The 22,980-nt window shown below is 38.8% G+C and overlaps 1 protein-coding gene across 1 annotated transcript in view; it reads left to right on the top strand.

Moving 5' to 3' along the window:
* PARD3B (par-3 family cell polarity regulator beta) overlaps positions 1–22,980 on the top strand; it is a 587,816-nt gene that overhangs the window by 128,754 nt on the left and 436,082 nt on the right. The window contains exon 5 of the mRNA XM_087706906.1: positions 21,063–21,148. Within this exon, the coding sequence (XP_087563032.1) occupies positions 21,063–21,148 (86 nt within the window). The remainder of the gene's footprint in view (positions 1–21,062; positions 21,149–22,980) is intronic.

Here is a 22,980-nt window from a genome sequence, read left to right as displayed (position 1 = left end):
ACTTGTGACTAAAGAATTGGACTAATTTTCATGATCACCACTATTATTTTTGGTTCACCGACAAATGCGCGCTCGACAAAAACGCACCGACAAAACCGCAGCGAGAAAACCCACGAGGTCGAAATCGCGCCGACGAATGCGCATAGAAACGCGCCGACAATTGCACGCTGATGAAAGCGTGCCATCAAAAAACAACAAAAACAACGTAATAATCCTAACCCTAAACCTAACCCTTACCTTAAATCGCACTTTTGTGGGCACGGTTTTGTCGGCACGTTGTTGTGGGCGCGTTTATGACATCGCGGTTTTCTCGCTGCGGTTTTGTCAGCGCGCTATTGTCGTGCGCGGATTTGTCGGGTCACGATTATTTTTCTTATATTTTATGTTTTATGCTCATCCTTTTTTTTTATCTAGATATTAGTAGCATGCGTCTCTGAATATATTTGTTTTTTTTATTATTTTTTATTATTTTAATTTTATCAATTTCATATATACATTCACAATTATATGATTATATGATACATATGATAATATGTATTTATAACAATTTTTCCCTACTGTTGACAATATACTTGAAGATTGCTTTTTTAACATCCCATAGATCCATCTTATCTTACAACGGTCCTACTTCTTCTTCCCTCCCTCCCTCTTTCCTTCCCTCGTTTCTTCTCTCCTACTCCCCTTCCTTCCCTCCCTCCTTCCCCTTCCCTCCTTCTCTCCTTCCCTCCTTCCTTCCCTCCTTCCTTCCTTCCCTCCTTTCTTTTCTCCTTCTCTCCTTCCTTTCCCCCTCCCTTTCCTCCTTCCTTCCCCCCTTCCTTCTCTCCTACATTCCCTCCTTCCTTCCTCCTTCTCTCCTTCTCTCCTTCCTTCCCTCCTTCCTTCCTTCCTTCTGAATATATTTGAAGTGAATTGTGCATTCTGGCTGAATGGCTATAATAAAAATTAATCTAATCCTACTTTAAGTGCTCTTTTAGAACATTGGATATTGTGTTTTGAAGAACAGAGATGTCGAGATATGTGGAAGAATGTTCTATAATTTAGGAGATAGCGGGTTGTTTCCTTAATGACTCATTTGTGTTCTAACAGACTCTTGATTTAGGTAGTACATTTAAAAATGATGCTGATAAAAACAAGAGCCCAGTTGCTACTGTATGCATTTAAGCTGTGGGATTGTGTGTATGAAATTCTTCTAATCAGCATGAGAGCTTTATCCAGAGAGTGCTTTTGATGTTTGATCAAATGATCACAGGAACATCTGGAGGGCGTTAGATTTGGAGTTGTTGCTGTGATGTACTGTAGAAGCCAAAACTCTCTTGCAAATTTCATCTGCTGGATAGGATGGAGAGATGATGCACGACTTTTTTCCCCCCAATTCTTATTAAGAACAGCTTTCTCCATCCCTCCCAGCATAAATAATAATAACTCATAACCTAATTTTCTTAGGCCTTTTATCTAGCCAGCAATAACATACATTTTGTTATTTTTAAATGACAAAGCTGTGGTAAATATGAACGTGTGAAATTTTCAGCTTAAGTAAAAAGGCGAGATTTAATGGGAGTCATTTTGTGATTTCAACATTACTGATTTCATTGACTTGGGGACCTGGGATAAAATTAAAGCAGGAAGAGATCAAAGTACAGTTCAGTAGTTTCCGCCCTTTTCCTGACCTGATTTTATTTCTGTAATCTGTACAGTACTTGTTGGATTGTCTGTTTTCTTGTTTTATTTGAGCTTTTGGCTGACAGCTTAGTAGAAAATAGAAAAGTAAAAAACTATTGGTTTGGGGGCATGTTGTGATCAAATCCAACCTTTATTACGGACAAAGAGCAACATAAGGAGGGTGGGCTACAATCAATTAAAAACATACAAATTGTATCAAGGAGTACAAAAATAGTAATTACAAAAATTAAAAGATGTAAAACTGATATATTTGGGGGGGGGACACAGCTTAATATCTTGAAATGTCTCCTATAAGAAAAATTAATCTTGTGTGGAAAATATACTCTGTAATGTGTGAAGGGCCGTGACCCAACAAATGCGCGCCTGACAACAGCGCGCCGACAAAACCGCGGTGATAAAACTGCGACGTCGACAGCGCGCCCACAAAGGCGCGCCGACAAAAGAGTGGTGACAGAAGCGCAATTACGTTTAAGGTAAGGGTTAGGGTAAGGGTAAAGGTTAGGTTCAGGGTTAGGTTTAGGATTACCTTTAGGGTTAGGTTTAGAGCGCACTTCTGTCGGCGCGCTGTTGTCGGCGTGCTTCTGCGCTCATTTGTCGGCGCGATTTTGAACTCGTGTTTTTTCCCCACGGTTTCGTCGGCGCGCTTTTGTTCAGTGCGCATTTGTCAGTGAACCTGAAGGGCAGTCCTTTTTAATCATCTTTGAATTTTAAACAAGAGACACCCGTCTCATAGCCTCAATAAATGTGTAAATTGTGATTAAAATCATTGGTGTAGTCATCAAGGCAATAACTCCTCAGACATGTTGATTTGTACAAGTCCTAATGTATTGCCTTCTGTAATCTAAGTTTAAACAATTGGTTTTTATAGCCTGAATCTTCAAAATAGAGTCAGAAAGACTAAGGCTCAGTATAAGGCAAAAATAACATAACATCCTTGGGGTTTTTTTCCTAAAGGGTTAGGGGTGCAAGGGTCTTGTAACTTGACAGCTTTAAGACTTGCGTGCTTCAAATGCCGGAGTTTCTGAGTCAATGTTTTGGTTGCTAAGCAAGAGCGTTGAGTTTCACCACATTTTACAAGTTGGCCATGCCCACCCGGTCACATGACTGCCAAGCCACTCCCACCCAGTCACATGACTCCCGAGCCACTCCCACTAAACAGGCCACACCTACAGAATAGGTTCTAAAAAAAATTGAAACCCACCACTGCTTTGAACCCTATGTTTCTATATCAGTGGTTAGAGGGTTCTACAATCTGTTGTAGCTGGTGAGCACCAAATTTGGAATTTTGAGAGCACATCTTGAATATTTACCTCAAATCATTGCAATGGAAGAAGGCTTGGCTAGAAGTTGTCATTCACAACTTGTTGACTTCCCAGAAGACAAACTGATAAATCTTTAAAAAACATACTTGAGGAGCTAAGTGTTAGTCAGAAGTTGGATATGAATGCCAAGACAGAGGTTAGAATTGAATTAATTGAAGAGCAGAGGCATTCTTTAAAATCAGCAAGATTTTATTTTACTCCCAATACTAATTTGGGAGACCATTTAAGACTTCGTAATAAATAATTAGGAAGATGGGTGGAATTTAAACACCCAATTGTGTATTTACTGTGATTAAATACATATCCTAGAGTGCAGGAAAGAAATTCAACAGGTTGTGTAGTAGCTGACTGCATCAATTATGTTGATGTTTCCAAGGTGCTTTAAGCTTGTTTTCTTTCAGTCTCTTTCTGCTATTTCAGCTTGCTTAAGGTCAGAACCCTGGATTTAGTCTGGATCAGTGAGGTTGATGATCTTCCTGAAAAATTGGAGGAAGGATGCTAGGAAATAGTGTGCAAATGAACCACATTGCTGGAGATTCTGTATTGAATAAATGAACATTAGCAAAAAAAATATTGAGCTGCTATTTCTCTTTTTCCTTTTTTGAAATGCTTTCTGCATTTTGGTGGGCGTTCATAAAACATCCCACCTGAACTAAGGCTCAAATGCCTTCCAAAGTGAAGCAGATTGAGGCTGGCACCTTTTTCTGTTTTAATTTTAAATAGTTGTCAGATGCTGAAAATGCTTTGAAGTACAGAGATAAAACAAAGAGCTAAAACTAAATTAAAAGGAGAAGCAACAGCATTTTCTGTTGGGGCTTTTGAAATAATCTGAATTGATATAGTGGTCCTTTGCCAGAGTAGTAAGTCTGCAAATATTATCCTATCAATCTAAATTGAGTTACTATATATGCAAAAAAACAGAAACAAGTCAAAATTGGTTTATCTGTGCCAGAGTTTATATCTTTGCTTGGAACATTGGAACATAAACCAGTTTATTTTTACTTGATTAGTTTTTTCTTTTATTTCTCTTACTTAGATGGGTGGTTGCAAAGCATGTCTATGGCTATCCTAACTTTAAAACAGAATATGTAAAATGTCTGTACTATCTATTTCCTGAAATAGAGGCAAGTATGAATTAAACGGCATAATAAAACAAATAGAAATGTGAGCAATTACCTTTAATTCTGCTAAGTGCTACAATTATTACCAGCCTGAGTATGCCACTGTTTTCACAATCCCAACCTTAGCCTAGCAGAGGCTTAAAATACTTCTTGTCAGCTAGAGCGACAATGAAGCTTTACTGGAAGAGATGTTTATCATAGTAGCAGAGGTGGACGTTCCTACCAGTTCGCACCTATTCGGTAGAACCAGTTCATCAAATCTACCGAACCGGTTAGAAGAGGTTCCACCAATGGACCCCGAAAGCAGGCCACACCTACAGAAGAGGTTCCAAAATTTTTTGAAACCCACCACTGGTCCTTGGATATGATTATTCTACACTTATCATGCTCATATTTATAAAACTCAGTGCCTCTGTGAAAGGTAAGGATGACTACTGCGTTTGTGGTGCAATCAGAACATGGCGTGTGTTGAAGTTGTTTTAACGCAAACCAAAGATGCCTTTTAAAAAACAAGTTTGCATCCTATTCTTATGCATGCCAGTGCTGTGTGTGAGGTAATTTAAGGTGGTTCTGACAAGTGTCGTCAGCATCTTCATATCCAGTCACGTGGGCGGCAAGCCACACCCATCCAGTCACATGGGCAGCAAGCCACTCCCACAAAGGAGGCCACACCCACAGAGTAGGTTCGAACAATTTTTGAAACCCACCACTGCGTAGTAGTGACATTTTCGAGAACTTGTCTGTAGAGATTGTAACATCTGTTATAATAGAAACGGGAATACTAATTTTTGAGCAATCCAATATCAGTGTAGGGACCTGAATAATTTGAAAATACCTGCTTTCTGTAAAGTTTTGGGAAACTTTATTGTTTACATAGGCTTATTAATGAATACCTTTTTAATGCCGTACTTGGATCAGATTAGATGTATTTTTCTATTTATATCTGTTCAGTTATGGTGGTAGACCATCGTGCAATTAAAACCAAAGGCCATATTAATAATTTGCAATCTTATTCTCATTGCATGTACAAATATTAATGTCAAATGTGATGCTCTTTATTTAAGGAAATGTATAAACAACCTTCTCCTCCTCCATTTTTCTTTATAGGGAGGTTTCTTAAATCTGTCAGTAATTTCAAATTAATTTATGCATGTTGGGCATAAAATTATGAAAGACTATTGATTTACATAGATTTTAAGAATGCCTGACATTCATGTGGATGTTTCACATGATTAAAAAAGCCAGAACACTAAAGGAACAAATAACATGGGTCCAAAAAGAGAAAACCATCATACAAAATACCACAAAATCTCTCAGGGACTCACCACCCTCTCATCTCAAGGCCTGGTAAGGTAGCCAGGTTTTCAGTGCATTTTCAAATATCATCAGGATAGAACCATATAGATCTCTGTTCTGACCCCCTCCTCCATCCAGTAACGAATGCCAAGACAAGCTTAACTGGAATGTACTTTAATAGCAAGCCACCAAAACCTCGGTGGCTGAAAGCCAAGCAGAACAAACAGATAAGGACCTTGACAGCAACTCAGACAAACTCAGGCAGCAATAAACACAGATAAGGCTTGGCAGAAATCCAGCCTGCCAAGCTCACAGTAATGTCCTCCGACATTCAGTCCTGCGTTGACTTCTACAAAGAGGGGCGTGTGCACAAGTAGCTTTTTATAGTCTGGAGAGGAGCCTAATGACCACCAGCTGAGTGCAATCACCTCCTGTAACTGCGCAACTGTTCCACACACCTATTAGCTCTTCGGTGCTGGGCATCCAGGAACAACTCACTTCCGGCATCTGGCTCACTCTCCCTTGTCTCCTCCCCACTGGTCCAAGGCTCAGGTGCCTCCTGGTGGCCAACCAGCCTCTCTGCGCCATGCTCAGAGTCGGAACCCTGTCCAGGGTCCTCCACATCCTCCAGAGCCAACTCAGAGGACCTCTCGCTGTTGGAGTCTGGTGGCAGCTCCAAACGGCACCTGCTGGGCCACAACAGATCTCTAATGTTTCCAATGTATCATTGCTTTTTCTTTTCAAAAGCTGTTTCAATCTCTCCAATTCCACAAGGACATAAATATGTTGCAACGAGATACTTTAAAATTCCCCTTTCGTAGCAGAACAGAAAGTAATAGGGATGTATGGAATATCACATGCCATTCTGTGGATGGAACACATAGGTTTATCAATAGTCTATTCCTTTCGCTTGGATATAGAAAGAAACACAACTTTTTCAGATATGGTCTTGAAGGCGTTTGCTATGGATAGAAAAGGTTCAGAAGGGACGAAAGCAAGGGAAAACCTCTGGGGAAAGTTACAGGCTTGGCAGTGGCAGGGCAGATATTATGACCGAAGGGAGTCAGGGAAGGGAGAGAATGGAAGTTGCTGAAAAGATCAGAGTGGTGAGGCCAGTGTGATCTGCCCCACTGAGGCATATCTCCGTGACCGCCTCCTGCAACATACCTCCCAGCGTCCAATAAGATTGCACAGGACGGGCCTTCTCCGGGTACCATCAGCCACACAATGCCGTCTGGCGGTTCCCCAGGGGAGAGCCTTCTCTGTTGCTGCCCCGGCCCTTTGGAACGAGCTACCCCCTGAGATCCAGACCCTCCCTACTCTCCTGGTCTTCCGTAAGTCTGTTAAAACCTGGCTGTTTCGGCAGGCCTGGGGCTGTTGAGCTTGACTGAACTTCAGCCCCATTATAACTGAGTGCATGTTGTGTTTTTCTGTTTTAAACTGTATTGTTTTGTGTTTTTAATCTTTTTAATATTTTAATTGCTTTTATGTAAGCCGTCCGGAGTCCTTTGGGATTGGGCGGCATACAAATCTATTAAAATTACAAATTACAAATTAAAAATATGAGGCAGTAATTAAGAGGAAGCCAAGGAGGGACAGGAATGCACAAGAAATAGGTGGACTGATTAGGTATGATAAAAAGTAGATAAAAAATGCCACACTGGGAGCTGATTCTCTTCTGCAGAGACTATTGCAATAAGGAACAAGTGCAGAGGCCTTCAGATTGGCAGTAGCAGCAGCTGAGAGGAGACAGGGAAGGCGCTGGGACCAGGTCCGCCAGTGGGATGTGCTGCACTGCGACATTCATAGTGGCAACTAAGGAGACAAAATTTATTTTGGCCAAACTGCATTTGGTTCAAAATAGTTCAATAGCAATAGCAATAGCAGTTAGACTTATATACCGCTTCATAGGGCTTTCAGCCCTCTCTAAGTGGTTTACAGAGTCAGCATATCGCCCCCACAGTCTGGGTCCTTATTTCACCCACCTCAGAAGGATGGAAGACGGAGTTAATCTTGAGCCGGTGAGATTAGAACCGCTGAACTGCAGATAACAGTCAGCTGAAGTGACCTGCAGTACTGCACCCTAACCACTGCGCCACCTCGCCACCTCGGCACTTCAGCAGAACCTCCAGAATGCGAGGGTTTATACATGAAAATAAACTTATTTTCTGTTTCATGCATACCTAGAGCTCAACTATTAAACTGCTGAGAAAACAAAACGAAACATCTGTTTAGGAATATTTAGCACTCAGGAGTGGTGTATTTTAATCCTGTTAACAGCCTATAGATGTGTATGAGTTTGTGCAAAAATCGGGCACAGAACTGCAAACAGAAAATCATGGAACTCTATCAGTAGCATATGTATCTTTTTTTTTTACAAACTTCACACTGCTCAACTAGATTAAATAACATGCACATCTGGAAATATATTGGAGGAGGCAAGCAAACACATTTCAGAGGCTCCCTGATATACAACATACTTTGTATTCTGGAGATGAACCTAACAAAATATTTCCTGTCGAAACATCATCTTCTAATTTGAAAAAAATCAGCCTTCCAAGCATACTTACTTGATCTAAGCTACTGTATGCCTTTTCCCAATGGTTTTCATGCTCCAGAGGTTCCTGTACTCTGATAATGTTATCAATATAGTATCATTGTTAATGTTAGTTAAAATTAAATAAAAATTGAATCCAGAGATTAAAGGCGGTTAGAAATCCCTGATTAAAAGAGTCCTTGTTACAATATAATTAATAAATTGCCAGGTTTTTTAAACTCTGATGGAGGGGCATGGGCAGAAGATAAGCTGAATATTCATTGTTCCAATTTTCCTTGACTTTGGTTTATAATATGAATATGTCATCCATTTCTTAATATAATCATTAAGCAAATATAACACTACCTTTAGATATAACAGTGGCCTTTATTATCTTATATCTTCCTATCCTGTGACAATATTGAGTATAAAAGATCTGGAAGCGTATTTTTCCTTCTTTGTTTAAAGATAATGTTTAAACATTGTGTTCATGTCATGGGAGTATATGAAAATTGTAGATTTATTATTTTATTTCAACTTTAATTTAAGAGGACTGAAGATAAAGTAAATATTAATTATTCAGTAAATTTAAAAAAAATCAAAAGGAGAAATAGGAGCAAATAGGAGCATTGATCAGAGTAATTTCTTTAAAAATCTGGATTCAATAATATGTAGCTTGTCAGCTATGGTGGATGAGTGAAGCTATTCCTCTTTCCAGATGCTACTTATTTCAGACTATAAATTTTTTAACATAGATTAGAAAATAGACTATAGAGTGCTGACATTTTGAGCAGAATCAGAATCATATAATTTGTGTTCTTCATTCAGAATAATTATAATTTTCATACCTTTTCAATAGTAGCAATGTTTGAGTGTAGCTACTCCTGCTGTTAAAATGCATAAGGCAGGTTTTTATAAAACTCCATAAATTGGCCCTAGAGAGTTGGGAAAATATTTGTGAAAAGAATGAGGATTGCATGATGAATCTTAGGAGGGGAATGAGAAAAAAATATCTTCCCATTTATTAGGTGAAATATTCACTGGTTTAAAAGCATTTAAATCACCAAAAGTATACTTAGAATCAAAACCAATGCTCCATGCATCTGTATGTTTTCAATATGATCTAAGTGCTATTTGGATAACTTTTTGAATATGAATAAAATTATACTTACTCCCTGCAAATGCCCTGGCAATTGTAGGGAATTACCATATTGATTGCAATATATTTCATTTGCGAGTTTGAAAACAGCTTTTTAAAAATTCAAAGATTTTTACCATCTTATTTCTGCTCAGATAATCGGCTTTGCTGGATAATATTTTTTTATAAATAGGAAAGTGAAACCAAATGCTTCATTCGGTTTATAGATGCTAAAAAGTTGTGTTACAAACAATGGATCATATATTTAATCTTGGCAGTGAGTCACATTTAACTGCTTTTCATGACTGACCTATGTTTGACCTATGTGAGTTGTGAAAAAAGTCTGGAGATGTCAGTGCAGGTTCCCAAGGATGAATTCGCTGAGCAGATAGTTGAATTTAAAGGAACGGCAACCCCACAAGGTTTTTTATGCAATCACATTTAGGAAATCTTGAAACAGTTTTTTTGATAACTGAGTTACCAACTGTTGTAAAAGTTGTTTACATGACCTTCTTTTAAGTTCTTAATTAAAAGAAGTTGAACATTAAAATAAAATTAATATTTGGACAAACATCTTATTAATAATGTTCTTAAATATTCAGCCACTTTCAGCTTTGCTTGATGGAGTCTGGAAGTGTATAGAATCTCAGAATCAGTCATATGTGCAATATTAAGGCTAGACACCACCTTTAAGATGGCAATATGTACAACAATGAGCCGAGGTGGCGCAGTGGTTAGGGTGCAGCCACTTCATCTGACTGTTATCTGCAGTTCAGCGGTTCCAATCTCACCGGCTCAAAGGTTGACTCAGCCTTCCATCCTTCCGAGGTGGGTGAAATGAGGACCCAGACTGTGGGGGCGATATGCTGACTCTGTAAACCGCTTAGAGAGGGCTGAAAGCCCTATGAAGCGGTATATAAGTCTAACTGCTATTGCTATTACTGCTATAATATATGCAAAATAGACAGAAAATGTGGAAACTTATCAGGTAAGCCACAGACCCCCTTTATACACCTTTTGTCGTCATGGACCATTGCCACGGACACCAAGACTTAACTCAAGTTTTAAATCATAACATTTCTTCAAGACTTCACAGACCTCCTGTGACATCGCATTCCCCTAGGTGTCCATGGACCCAGAGGTGGTATTCAGTAGGTTCTGACCAGTTCTGAAGAACCAGTAGTGGAATTTTTGAATAGTTGGGAGATCCGATAAATATAGCAGTAGACTTATAGTAGAATATCACGTCTGACTGGCCCCGCCTCCATCTATTCTCTGCCTCCCGAGTCCCAACTAATCTGGAGGGAATGGGGATTTTGCCGTAACCTTCCCCTGGAGTGGGGAGGGAATGGGGATTTTACAGTATCCTTCCCCCGCCGCACCCACCAAGCTATGCCCCCAGAACCGGTAGTAAAATCTCACCACTGCATGGACCACGGGTTGAGAGCCAATAGCAAAAGCAGTTTAATTTTGTAAAGTTTAGCTTTACATAAAGACATCATTATTTGTCAATTGTTATGCACACAGTTTATTTGATCAGTCATCTTTTGTATGATCTATTTTATAGTGTTAGAATATTTACCTTGAAAATACTGTTAACTATTTCTTAGTGGGACCATGTGCCTTATTTATTTGTTTGTTTGTTTGTTTGTATGTATGTTTGTTTTAGAGAGCCAGTTTTATGTAGTGGGCACTGTGCAGGAGGCATAAGGCAGTTGCCTCCATCTCCACAGTCCTCACCACTGCGCTTCCCAGGGCCTCTTCAGGAATTGGGCTTGAATGATGCAGCAAAGGTGCAGGGGGCTACTTGGGAAGCCTGGCAACATGTTTATGAGATGGTAGTTTCTAGAAGGACTGAAGTGCTGCGTCTCTATCAGGCTTGGTGAGAGAAAGCCAGGTTTTCAATGCCTACGGTTATAGGTAGGAAGATGGGCCACCACCTGGAACCACCCGAAAATGCCACACATGGATTGGGTGGGTGAAGCTACATTCGGAGTATATTGGACGCACCCAGATTTTCACCTTTTGGGGGGTAAAAAGGTGCATATTATAATCTGAAAAATATGTATCTTATACTGTTGTAATTAATGTTTTTCCGCTTTAAACAAGGATCACAAGTTGAATGTGAAAACACTCAGACATGTACAGAGCCGAGGTGGCGCAGTGGTTAGGGTGCAGTACTGCAGGCCACTTCAGCTGACTGTTATCTGCAGTTTGGCTGTTCAAATCTCACCGGCTCAAGGTTGACTCAGCCTTCCATCCTTCCGAGGTGGGTGAAATGAGGACCCAGACTGTGGGGGCGATATGCTGACTCTGTAAACCGCTTAGAGAGGGCTGAAAGCCCTATGAAGCGGTATATAAGTCTAACTGCTATTGCTGTTGCTATATATTGCTTCTTTTTGAGTGAAGATCCTAGGGCACTGTCGCTGATTATAATCTTCATCAATGTGAATGCCTGAATTGCAACTCCAAAAAGTTCTCAGCCATGGCCAAACCGACTGGGCAATTCGAAGAGTTGAAGCCCACAGTTCTATAAGGCCCAAAGCTCGGTAATGTTTTACCTGGTATTGTTATTTCTTTGACAAAAATAAGGGGGGAAAAGAGGAGTGCATTTTTTTTTTTTGCAGTTTCCAATCCATTTTTCAAATATATTGTAGAGGATGTAAGAAAGAGGAGAGCGAAAGAAAACACTCTACAAGTATGGAAGTCTGTGTATGTAACATTTCATCTAGTTCTAAACATCAGAAATTTAAGAGTTTTTGCGTGTTTCACTTGGTTTATGCCACACCCATACACTAATTTGTTTTTTTCACCTTTACTTGTCTATTTAATCATGTTGGCATTGCTTTATAGCACTACATCTATTATCTGTAATCTCAAAGAAGATACTGATGTCAGAAAGCATATTTCCTAATTCAAAATGAAATCTGCTGTGGGGTTTATAACATTAATTTTCTCTGAATTAATTACAATTTAGGGATATTAGCAGTAGCTTTCATATTAATTGTCTCAGAATGTTATAACTTTATAATTAGGAGAAGGGTGCATACTGTATTATATAATATTTTAATAATTATTGAAGTTTTTTTTTTAGTTGTAACTGTATGTTTGTCCAGTGAATGTTTCATTTCTTTCAAATGCTAACCTAGTCTGCTTTTCTCATTTTTTGCTATCTTTAATGATTGTTTTGTTTTATTTCATTACGGGTTATGCCATCATTTTGTCCAATGGTTTATCAGTTTATTTATTCAAAATGTAATTCAATCCTTCAGTACTGATTTCATTGAACCTCACACTAAATATCATATCTTACCAAAGGTTATTTTTTGCTATTATGGACATGCAAATACGTACATAGACATTTAAACCATTATTATAAAATCATGAAAATTTCTTAGAAATAATACTGTTTCCTTTAGCAATTAAAATTTCCAAGTTTTTCTCAACATATCAACATGGAGTAATTGATTTACATAAGTTCATAAAGAAAATAAAATTGGGCTCATTCATATATAGGATGGATAAAATGTATTGAAAACAAGAACATAATTCAACCAAATTTGCAGTATTCATTCATTTCATTTCATTTTATTTGTCTTGTATGCCGCCCACTCCCGGAGGACTCCGGGCGGCTCACAACAGACAAGGGAAAGGGGATAAATAGACAAGACAACATTTTTTTAAAAAGGCGCAACATTCACAATTTCCGTGGGGCTGGGTATTTCACAAGCCCCCCGGCCTGCTGGAGCAGCCAGGACTTGGTGGCTTTGCGGAAGGCCAGGAGGGTCATAAGGGTCCGGATCTCCACAGGGAGGTCATTCCAGAGGGCTGGAGCTGCAACAGAGAAGGCTCTCCCCCGGGGAGTCGCCAGCCGACATTGGCTGGCAGATGGAATCCGGAGGAGGCCTAACCTGTGAGATCTTATCGGTCTGAGGGAGGTAATCGGCAGGAGGCGGTCTCTCAGTATTGTTGTCAGAATGGAAGATTTAAGCTTATGTTTACTTCTGCTGTTGAAAATGCAGTTTCAAAATGCATGAATACAATTTTATCCCACCCTTCAGTGTGATAGATAATATTCTTCTAACTGGCAGAAAATAAAAGGGAGAGGGAGAGAACGATTTGCACTGCTGATGAAAATTGATGCTCCATTTTTTTGTTATAGTCAAAATTCCATCACATCTCATATGTACCCTGGCAATAGTCGTCCAGGGAGGAAGGAGGGAGATACACGGAACCCTCATAAAAATTTTGGGGGTGCATAACTGTGAGCTATCCAATTGTATTGTGGGCTTTTATATATATGACCTTTAGAGAAATATTGCCTTTTTTGTGCATTAGAATTTGGGGGTTGCATTTGCCATAAAAAAAGATGATGATGATGATGATGATGATGATGATGATGATGATCATCATCATCATCATCATCATCATCATCGCTGATATGTGACACAGATAGCAATTGCCTTAATTCTCCAGTCTTTCTTTGTTGCGCCAAGCTTCCTTCAACATCAGAGGTCCTTTTGAGTAGATAGGCACATCTAGAATTTTGAGGACATGTTTTATTCAGTCTAATAAAATGGCTGTTGTGGTTGCTGTGGCAAATCAAACATACATAAAATAAATCTGTGGCAAGGCAAACTAACTAGATTGTTCCTAAAGGTAAAGGTTCCCCTCGCACATATGTGCCAGTCATTCCTGACTCAGGGGGGCAGTGCTCATCTCCATTTCAAAGCCGAAGAGCCAGCGCTGTCCGAAGACGTCTCCGTGGTCATGTGGCCGGCGTGACTAAACGCCAAAGGCGCACGGAACGCTGTTACTTTCCCACCAAAGGGAGGTCCCTATTTTTCTACTTGCATTTTTTTTTACATGCTTTCGAACTGCTAGGATGGCAGAAGCTGGGACAAGTAACAGGAGCTCACTCCATAATGCGGTGCTAGGGATTCAAACCGCCGAACTGCCGACCTTTCTAATCGACAAGCTCTTAGCCACTGAACCATCCTAACCATCCCTCAAACCTCTCAAGATGCTTTCTCAGCTAATCCTTGCCCCTTTGTTTCTGGAACATGCTAACTTCTTATTATTATTATTTTTATTTTTTTATTTTTTTACAAAAAGAAGGTATGAAGGTGTCAAGTTGCCAGATACTTTTACACGAACCAGCTCCATGCTGGGGATTTGGATGCATAGAGTTTTTGGCTTCTAATTTTTAGGGGACTCTCTGGCTTGGATGCTGTAATATCCAATAATAGCGGCAGCTGACAGAAGGACTCAGAATACTGTTAGAAGTTGAATTTCTGACAGAATTAATTTAAATGATTGGAAAGCAAGGGATAATTTTTAAGTACTACAGCAGATAATAATTATTCTATGCTCCACTAAGTTGATTATTATCTTTGGGTGAGATTAGGGAAAAGTAGTCACTCGTAAACTAAATATAGATAATTATTTTATGTTGCCAAGTGTGTAGTTAATTAGAGTAAGAGTATGGTGTTAAATATGCATTGAAGTCTGTCATTAAATTTAAAAGCATACTAGTTATTATTTGATGTATCATCTCTTATCTAATCTATACATCATAACTGTGTTGACATTGGATGTCCTATGCATTTCTAGTCTGACCTAATCAGTTTTGCAAGTGCTGTTTTTAAGATGTTCCTGAAGACTGAAAATGATCCTGAGTTCCTTCCCCCTTCTCTATCATGTCACACACACACCAAAAGTCTCAAACGAGATAACAGTGATGACAATAGTAGCCAGCAGGTACCCATTTTGGAACAAAACTCTATAAACAGGTTTGTTTAATCAACTTTCCCTTATTTCTGGTGGCATTCAAGGTACCTGTACTATGCAATGAAAATATTGGACAATTGGTAAGCTATGATGTCCATGATTAGTTCCCTCCCCATTAGCTAGGTTCTGAAATAAAATAAAAAAATTCTTGAGGTCTATAAAGGTTCAAACAGTGTATCATAATCTTCTAAATTGGCTGTTCTCCCATTTTAGAGAGAAATAATAAATAAATCCTGCTTGTTTTTATTTCTTGATAGATCTTTCCAGCCACTCACTACTGAAGAATGTGATCTTTTAGGTCAACCTTTTTCAACTAGCAAAAAAGTCTAACTTTTTTTTCCAGCACAGTATTTTTAGTGTGTCTGATGGTTCACCGACAAATGCACGCTCGACAAAAGCGCGCCAACGAAACCGCGGCAAGAAAACTGCGAGGTCGAAATCGCGATAATGAATGACAAAAGCGCGCTGACAAAAGCGTGCCTTCAACAAACAACTAATAAAAATCTAATAACCCTAACCATAACCCTAATCCTAATCCTAACCCTAAATTTACCCCTAAACCTAATCCTAAACCTAACTCTAAACCTAACCCTGTACCTAACCCTTACCTTAACTTAAATCGCGCTTTTGTGGGCATGGTTTTGTCGGCGTGTTGTTGTGGGCACGTTTATGATATTGCGGTTTTCTCGCCGCGGTTTCATCGGCGCGCTTTTGTCGTGCGCGCATTTGTCGGGTCACAGTGTCTGATTAACCTCTAGATAAATGAGTAACTTCAGATTTTTTTAAATACTTTTTTTTGGCAGAACTGGTGTGTATGTGGCTCCTACCCTTTGGAATACCGTATCCCCTAAGGTAGATGGGCACCAACCCTTCTGACCTTCAGTTAGGAGCCTGAAGATCTGGCTCTTCCGGAGAAGATGGGTGGCCAGTGGGGGATTAAGGCTCACTGGTGTCCTAAGCACTGACAAATCTCGGTGCACCTCCTTTGTACATACTGCACAAATCTTCATTGTTTTTTTTTCTTTCTCAACTTTGTGCTCCCCCCTTTAGCCCTGGTTCCTTAAACACATGCTTAGTCTGCTTAATGGTTAATACACCACTGTGGGTGGCACATAAATCCAATAAATAATAATATTCCACATTTGGAATATCCCAGGTCCTTTGGAAGGATACTTTGATAAAAATGCTGAATCTAGTCTAAAAATATAGCTGACTGTATGATGAACCATAATAATAGTAAAGATGAAATATTTGATAGTACTTTAAAAAGGCAATGAGACTGAACTTTGAGCAAAGAGGACAAATAGAATAGAAGATCCCGAGGGGAGGCATTGGTAGCTTTTGATAAGGTAGAGATCAACCAAGAAGAAAAGTTAGTGTGGCAAAAGTAGTCATTCCAATAGTTATCATCAAACACGGGGGAAGAAAAAATAGCCAGTTGATTGATCCATTGATACCCCTATGTCCTGTCCTGAATTTGGAATGTAGATTGTCTTGGTCTTCAGATGAATGGCCAAGATATGTAGAAAGATCAGGGAACATTAAGCCTCTTTATATTCTTCAGGGCTTTTTTCACACTTTTGACAATATCATTTTGTAATGCTTGAAGAGATAAAGACCAGAGGCATGACTTTATAGTAGTTTTACTCATACATTACTAGCTATTATTTTAAGATTGGGAATGTTTTGCTCGATTTTTCCAAGGGCATCCTGCAAGGTTCCATTTTTATGATAAATTATGTGCACCCATACTTGGAAGAGACAGTCCTGGGATAGGTTGAGCCATAACTGAGAACTTTAGTGTCGGTTATTGTCATACAGTATACCAGGTAGCCTTGAAAATGGTTCAGGAACTGCAGTTGGCCCAGAATCCAGTAATGCAGATGATAAATGAATATCATAAAATGATGGAACTTGGAAGGTTCTACATGCTCTCAAATGCAACCTCCAACCTCCAAAATGTAAAGATGTGGGCAAACCTTATGTTTTTTTTTTTTTTTTGTTATACATAAAGGTAAAGGTTCCCTTCACACATATGTGCTAGTTGTTCCAGACTCTAGGGGGCATTTCAAAGCCAAAGAGCCAGTGCTGTCTGAAGATGTCTCCATGGTCATGTGGCAAGCATGACTAAATGCCGAAGGCGCATGGAACGCTGTTACCTTCCCATCAAAGGTGGTCCCTATTTATCTACTTGCATTTTTATGTGCTTTCAAACTGCTAGGTTGGCAGAAGCTGGGACAAGTAACGGGAGCTCACTCTGTTATGCGGTGCTAGGGGTTTCGAACTACCGAACTGCTGACCTTTCTGATCGACAAGCTCAGCATCTTAGCCACTGAGCCAACGCGTCCCCTTTTGTTATACATAACCCAATGCGATTTCTCCTTTAGATATTGAGAAGTTCTACTTGTTGGAAACAGAATGTGTACTTTAATAAATTTGATTTTTACACAGTACTATTAAATATATGTATTGCATATGCCCACATGCACCGCTGTTCTTATATGCCTTAAATTAAATTGAATAAATCAGGTGGTGGTAGAATTTACAAGAAAAACAGGAAAGGAAAGTTCAGAGGAACTAAAAACTTGTTTCTTCTATTCCATTTGTTCTCCAATTTAATCATTTTTTTTATAACATAATTTTTAGTGAGGCCTATTTCATATTCTTTGAATATATGAATATTGCAATCCTATGCTCATTTAATGAGGAGTAAATTCCATTGAACTAACTAGGTCTTAGACCCCTGTAGTAATTAATCAGGTTGCATTGGTGAGACATCTCTTTTATAGCATTCTGTCTATGCGCCCGTGACAAATTTCATAAACTTTTTTGCTTTGAAATCTCTCCGTACCTGTGAGGAGTTGGAAGAGTCTTTGATTTATATAAGAGGGTTGAAGACTGTCCAGATATATAGATTTCAGATATTATCTTTATTAGTGTAAAATTCTCTTCTTCGCTTTCCTTCTTTCTCCCAAATTGAAGGACCTGTTTCTCACAGCACTTTTTTCAATTATTTAAATAAACCCAAAATAAATATATCATCTCTGTTCATGGCGTTCCTCTTTCTCAGATAATTTACCATGTTACACTTATTATTTGCACAGTCAAAGCTGTAGTGATCACAGATGAGAAAATTGCACAGCTGCAGGTTTGTTTCTTTTGGTGCTGTCAAGGAATCAAAACCCAACACTTAAGTTGCTTTAATGAAAAAAAAATGTTTCTGTAGTGTTTTTGAGTTGCAATAGGTTACTGTCTTAAAATTTCACATTTGTGCTGAAAAATGAGATTAATACTTCATTATGGACAGCAATACTACTTATTCTTTCTATGAAATGACAGCATTTTTCTCATCCTGATATTGCATATTTGTACATACTTTCTGCAATTAAACCTGAGCTTAGTAGTTGTTATGTATTCAGAATAGCCTTGTATATGGTGATTCCAGTGTTTGGAGCAAGAAGGATCAAGAATAAAATCTGAATTTATATTTCCTTAGCATCTCATTTAAGAGAGAAAGGTTTGGGATTAACCCCCCCCCCCTTTCAGTACTGATCCTAGGTAATTGTTTTTAGAGCTACAAAATTGAGAACTTGAAACACAACAGTGTGTGTATGTATCAGTGGTGGGTTTCAAAAATTGTTCGAACCTACTCTGTGGATGTGGCCTTCTTTGTGGGAGTGGCTTGCTGCCCATGTGACCGGATGGGAGTGGCTTGCCACCCATGTGACCGGATATGAAGATGCCGACGACGCTTGTGAGAACCACCTTAGATTACCTCACACACAGCACTGGCATGCATAAGAATAGGATGTAAAGTTGTTTTTGAAAAGGCATCTTTGGTTTGCGTTAAAACAACTTCAACACACGCAATGTTCTGATTGCACCACAAACGCAGTAGTCACCCTTACCTTTCACAGAGGCACTGAGTTTTATAAATAGGAGCATAATAGTGTAGAATAATCATATCCAAGGACCAGTAGTGGGTTTCAAAAGAGTTTGGAAACTCTTCTGTAGGTGTGGCCTGCTTTCCGGGTCCACCGGTGGAACCTCTTCTAACCGGTTCGGTAGATTTGACGAATCGGTTCTACCGAATAGGTGCGAACTGGTAGGAACCCATCTCTGGTATGTATCTATGTATGTATTTATGTATATAATTAAAGATCTATCTATCTATATCATCTATATCACCTCTATATATCTATATATAAATCTAACAGATTTGCTTCTGTGTAGAGTTCTAGCTAGCTAGGGCAAGATAACTTTAAACCTGTTTAAGGATTGTGAAGGGAAGAATGTTTGGGGGCAGTTGGAAACCAGATTAGCTCTTTGATGCCCTAAACATCTTATATCTTTTCTTGGTTTCCTAATTGCAAATTTGAACTCCTCCTTGTTTTATGACAATGAGAGAGAGAGGGGTGGGGAGGGAGGGAGAGAGACAGAGAGACAGAGAGACAGAGACAGAGAGACAGAGAGAGAGACAGAGAGAGAGACAGAGACAGAGAGACAGAGAGAGGGACAGAGAGAGACAGACAGAGAGACAGACAGGCAGAGACAGAGAGACAGAGAGAGACAGAGAGACAGAGAGACAGAGACAGAGAGCGGGACAGAGAGAGACAGAGAGACAGAGAGAGACAGAGAGAGACAGAGAGACAGAGAGAGGGACAGAGAGAGACAGAGAGAGACAGAGAGACAGAGAGAGACAGAGAGACAGAGACAGAGACAGAGAGAGGGACAGAGAGAGGGACAGAGAGACACAGACAGAGAGACAGAGAGAGAGAGACAGAGAGAGACAGAGAGAGACAGAGAGAGAGAGAGAGAGAGAGAGAGAGAGAGAGAGAGAGAGAGAAGAATAATTGTCTTAAAACCTCTCTAGGAAATGTAAGAAGACTATGTGGTTTATTTCTTTCAAACTCTAATTCTTCATGCAAAGCCATGACATGCTTAAGCAGAACATTTCCATCCCGGTTCAGACCAATATTGTCCATCTCTCCTTTTCTCCTGGTGAAAATTTCTTTAATAATTTTTTGGTTCCTATATATCAAAGATTTCAAAGTGATCTTAAAACATCACTATGGGATTACTAAGAAGCTAAAATAGTTATAGAGGAGCCTGAGAAATCTTAACTATGAAGAAATCACTAGTTTTGCCTTTAGCTAGTGTCTTCCACTGTATTCATTGTGAGCCAAAACAACATTCGGTAAAATATAAGATTCCGGATCATCAAATAACTTGATAAGTAATATTCATGTTTAATGAATTAGATAGTTTATTGATTGACTAGCATTACAACCTTATCAATAGAATAAAAAATAAAGCATAAAATAGAAAATATTAATCTAATTTCAGAATAAGAAAGAAAGGAGGAATTAAAGTAATCACATAAATGACTCTCCCTTGCAGGGTACCCCAATTTGTTCAATGCATTGGGTTCATAGGATGACTGTCTTAGTTATAAATTTATCAATTCTGGCTTACAATATGTACAATTGAGCTCAGGAGGAAATATGACAATCTGTGATTTGAATCCCAGTAAGTTGTTCTTTCCGAAAGGAAGGTTAAGAATTTAAGACAGAAGGGGGCATATAATTGACAGTCAAACAAAATATTAATTAGGTGAAATGTGTCCAGTCCATTTCCCATTTTCTTAATTTATGTAGTATTTGCCTTTTAACCATAGTGATATATTGTGGAATACTAATGACTATAAGGAGACATTCCTTAAGATTTTTCTTTCTAGATACAATAAATTTTTCATATTACTTAAATTACTTTAATACCTTTCTTAATGGTTAGCTGTAGTTTTGGATGCTAATCTGCACTCATCCAAGCAGCCCACAATATTTTCAAAACTTAAGCAAGTACACGTGATTTCTGCTTCTGATGCTATTGTATCTCTTCAAAATATATCATTTTCTCTCATACAAATAAAATTTCCCTTTCTAGTGTTTCCAGCTGTCTCATGAAGAATGGTGATAAATACAGTAATAGCAGATAAAATATTTGAACATCGGTGTTAATGTTCAGTTTTGCAGTTCTCTGTAACTATCATTATAAGAGCTATGTAGGACCTGTTCAAGAACAATGTGGTATTTCAATGTTTTGTTTTTTTACAGCTTCATTCTTCAGTATCATGCTGTTGATATAACAGATTTAAAATGCATATTGTTTATATCTTTTAGTGTTCAGCACAATCATCTTCAGACGCCTGGGATTTCACCACGCATAATGATACACTGACATCTCAGAAAACAAAACTTAATTTCAGGTAAAAAAAAATCAGTTTATATTTATATTTCTTTTTATCTCTATTTGTATAATGTAAGCAAGTCTAGAAATTTTTGCTTTTAAGAATGCAAATTTATACATATATTACTTTAAAATACCTATTAGAGTAGATAAAAGACTATAGAAATCTTGCGTGACCCGTCAAATGAGCGCCCGACAAAAGCGCGCCGACAAAACCGCAGCGAGAAAGGAGCGAGGTCGAAATTGCGCCCACAGAAGCGTGCCGATAAATGTGCGCCAACGAAAGCGCAATTAGGGTTAAGGTAAGGGTTAGGGTTAGGGTTAGGTTTAGGGTTAGCATTCTTACGTTGTTTTCGCGTTGTTTCTTGATGGCACACTTTCGTCGGCGCACATTTATCGGCGCGCTTCTGTAGGCGCGATTTTGACCTCACTCTTTTCTCGCGGCGGTTTCATCGGCACGGTTTTGTCGAGCGTGCACTTGTCGGTGAACCGAAATCTTGTAGTTTAAAAATATTAGCACTTGGTGGATTTCAAGATGTCATAAAGCCTCTGTATTGCCATCTTCTAATTTTGTTGTATTTAAGTACAATGACAATAAAGATTATACTTATACTTATTTCATTTGGGGGTTCAACTACATGATGTTGCCATCTAACTTGGGACTCAGTGTCATGATGCAAATCCAAAGGAAAGACCTGCTACTTTTCACTTACTTGAAAAAAGCTGTAGGAAGAGAGACAACCCTATGTTAAATCTCTAGTAATAGTAATCTGGTGTGAGATGAATGGCAAAAATTGGGGGAAATGACCACAATTCCTATTACACACAGAATAAACATGTATAAGAAACTTTCAACTGTTTCAGCATAATCACATTTAACTACAAAAAGGAATACTTGTAAATATGTGGGATATGATGAAGAAGAAGCTAAGGGGGAGAATCATAATTTCCTTATGAGCTGAGGTGGCGCAGTGGTTAAATGCAGCACTGCAGGCTACTTCAGCTGACTGCAGTTCAGCAGTTCGGCTGTTCAAATCCCACCAGGCTCAGGGTTGACTCAGCCTTCCATCCTTCCGAGGTGGGTAAAATGAGGACCCGGATTGTTGTTGGGGGCAATATGCTGACTCTGTAAACCGCTTAGAGAGGGCTGAAAGCCCTACGAAGCGGTATATAAGTCTAACTATTGCTATTGATAATGCCTGGGTTGTGTGGGCATACATATGTAGGGGCATGCTTTACATTATGGGTGTTGGCATGCGTGCTATTGTGTGTGTGCCCTCGCATTTTAGCTATCACTGTTCTATAGTGTCCCAGACTGAGCCATTTTTGGAATCAGTTTAAATTTGTATATTACTTTAATAACCAAAGCTATAATAATATAAATATTATTTTAAAAATTAAAATCCTTCAAACTTGGTTTTTCTTCCTTTTACATTTTCTCTACCAACAGAACCCCATGCTTCTTTCTTTAATGTCTTGTCTGATGAAGTCTTCTGAAGAATACAAAAACTTGCATATTATTCTCTGATTTTTCAATTATTTCTTATAGAAGTATTGCTTTCGTAGATATTTTGGATCCCCCCCCCTTTATTTTGGTTATATCTTGAATTAAAGTGCTCATTTACTCATGCATGATCAACGGAACCTTTTGCTGTAAATATATGAAGGAAGTCTATTTAAAAAGTATTTTTCTTCAGCTGGTACCGGTTATACCTATTCTTTGTCAATGAGCAGTAGTCTCTAATAACTCATTCACACATGAAAACCTGTGCTGGCTAATGACTACAATAAAGTATTTCATATAGTTTCACATACAAGTTGCTCCTTCATGTTCTCCTTCCGGTTCCACCA

This window comes from Thamnophis sirtalis, unplaced genomic scaffold (assembly GCF_051295495.1).
Source record: "Thamnophis sirtalis isolate CommonGarterSnake01/CBP01778 unplaced genomic scaffold, rThaSir2_p1.2 scaffold_1, whole genome shotgun sequence".
In the NCBI taxonomy this organism is placed as follows: domain Eukaryota; kingdom Metazoa; phylum Chordata; class Lepidosauria; order Squamata; family Natricidae; genus Thamnophis; species Thamnophis sirtalis.
This window is presented reverse-complemented; position numbering and strand designations above follow the sequence as displayed.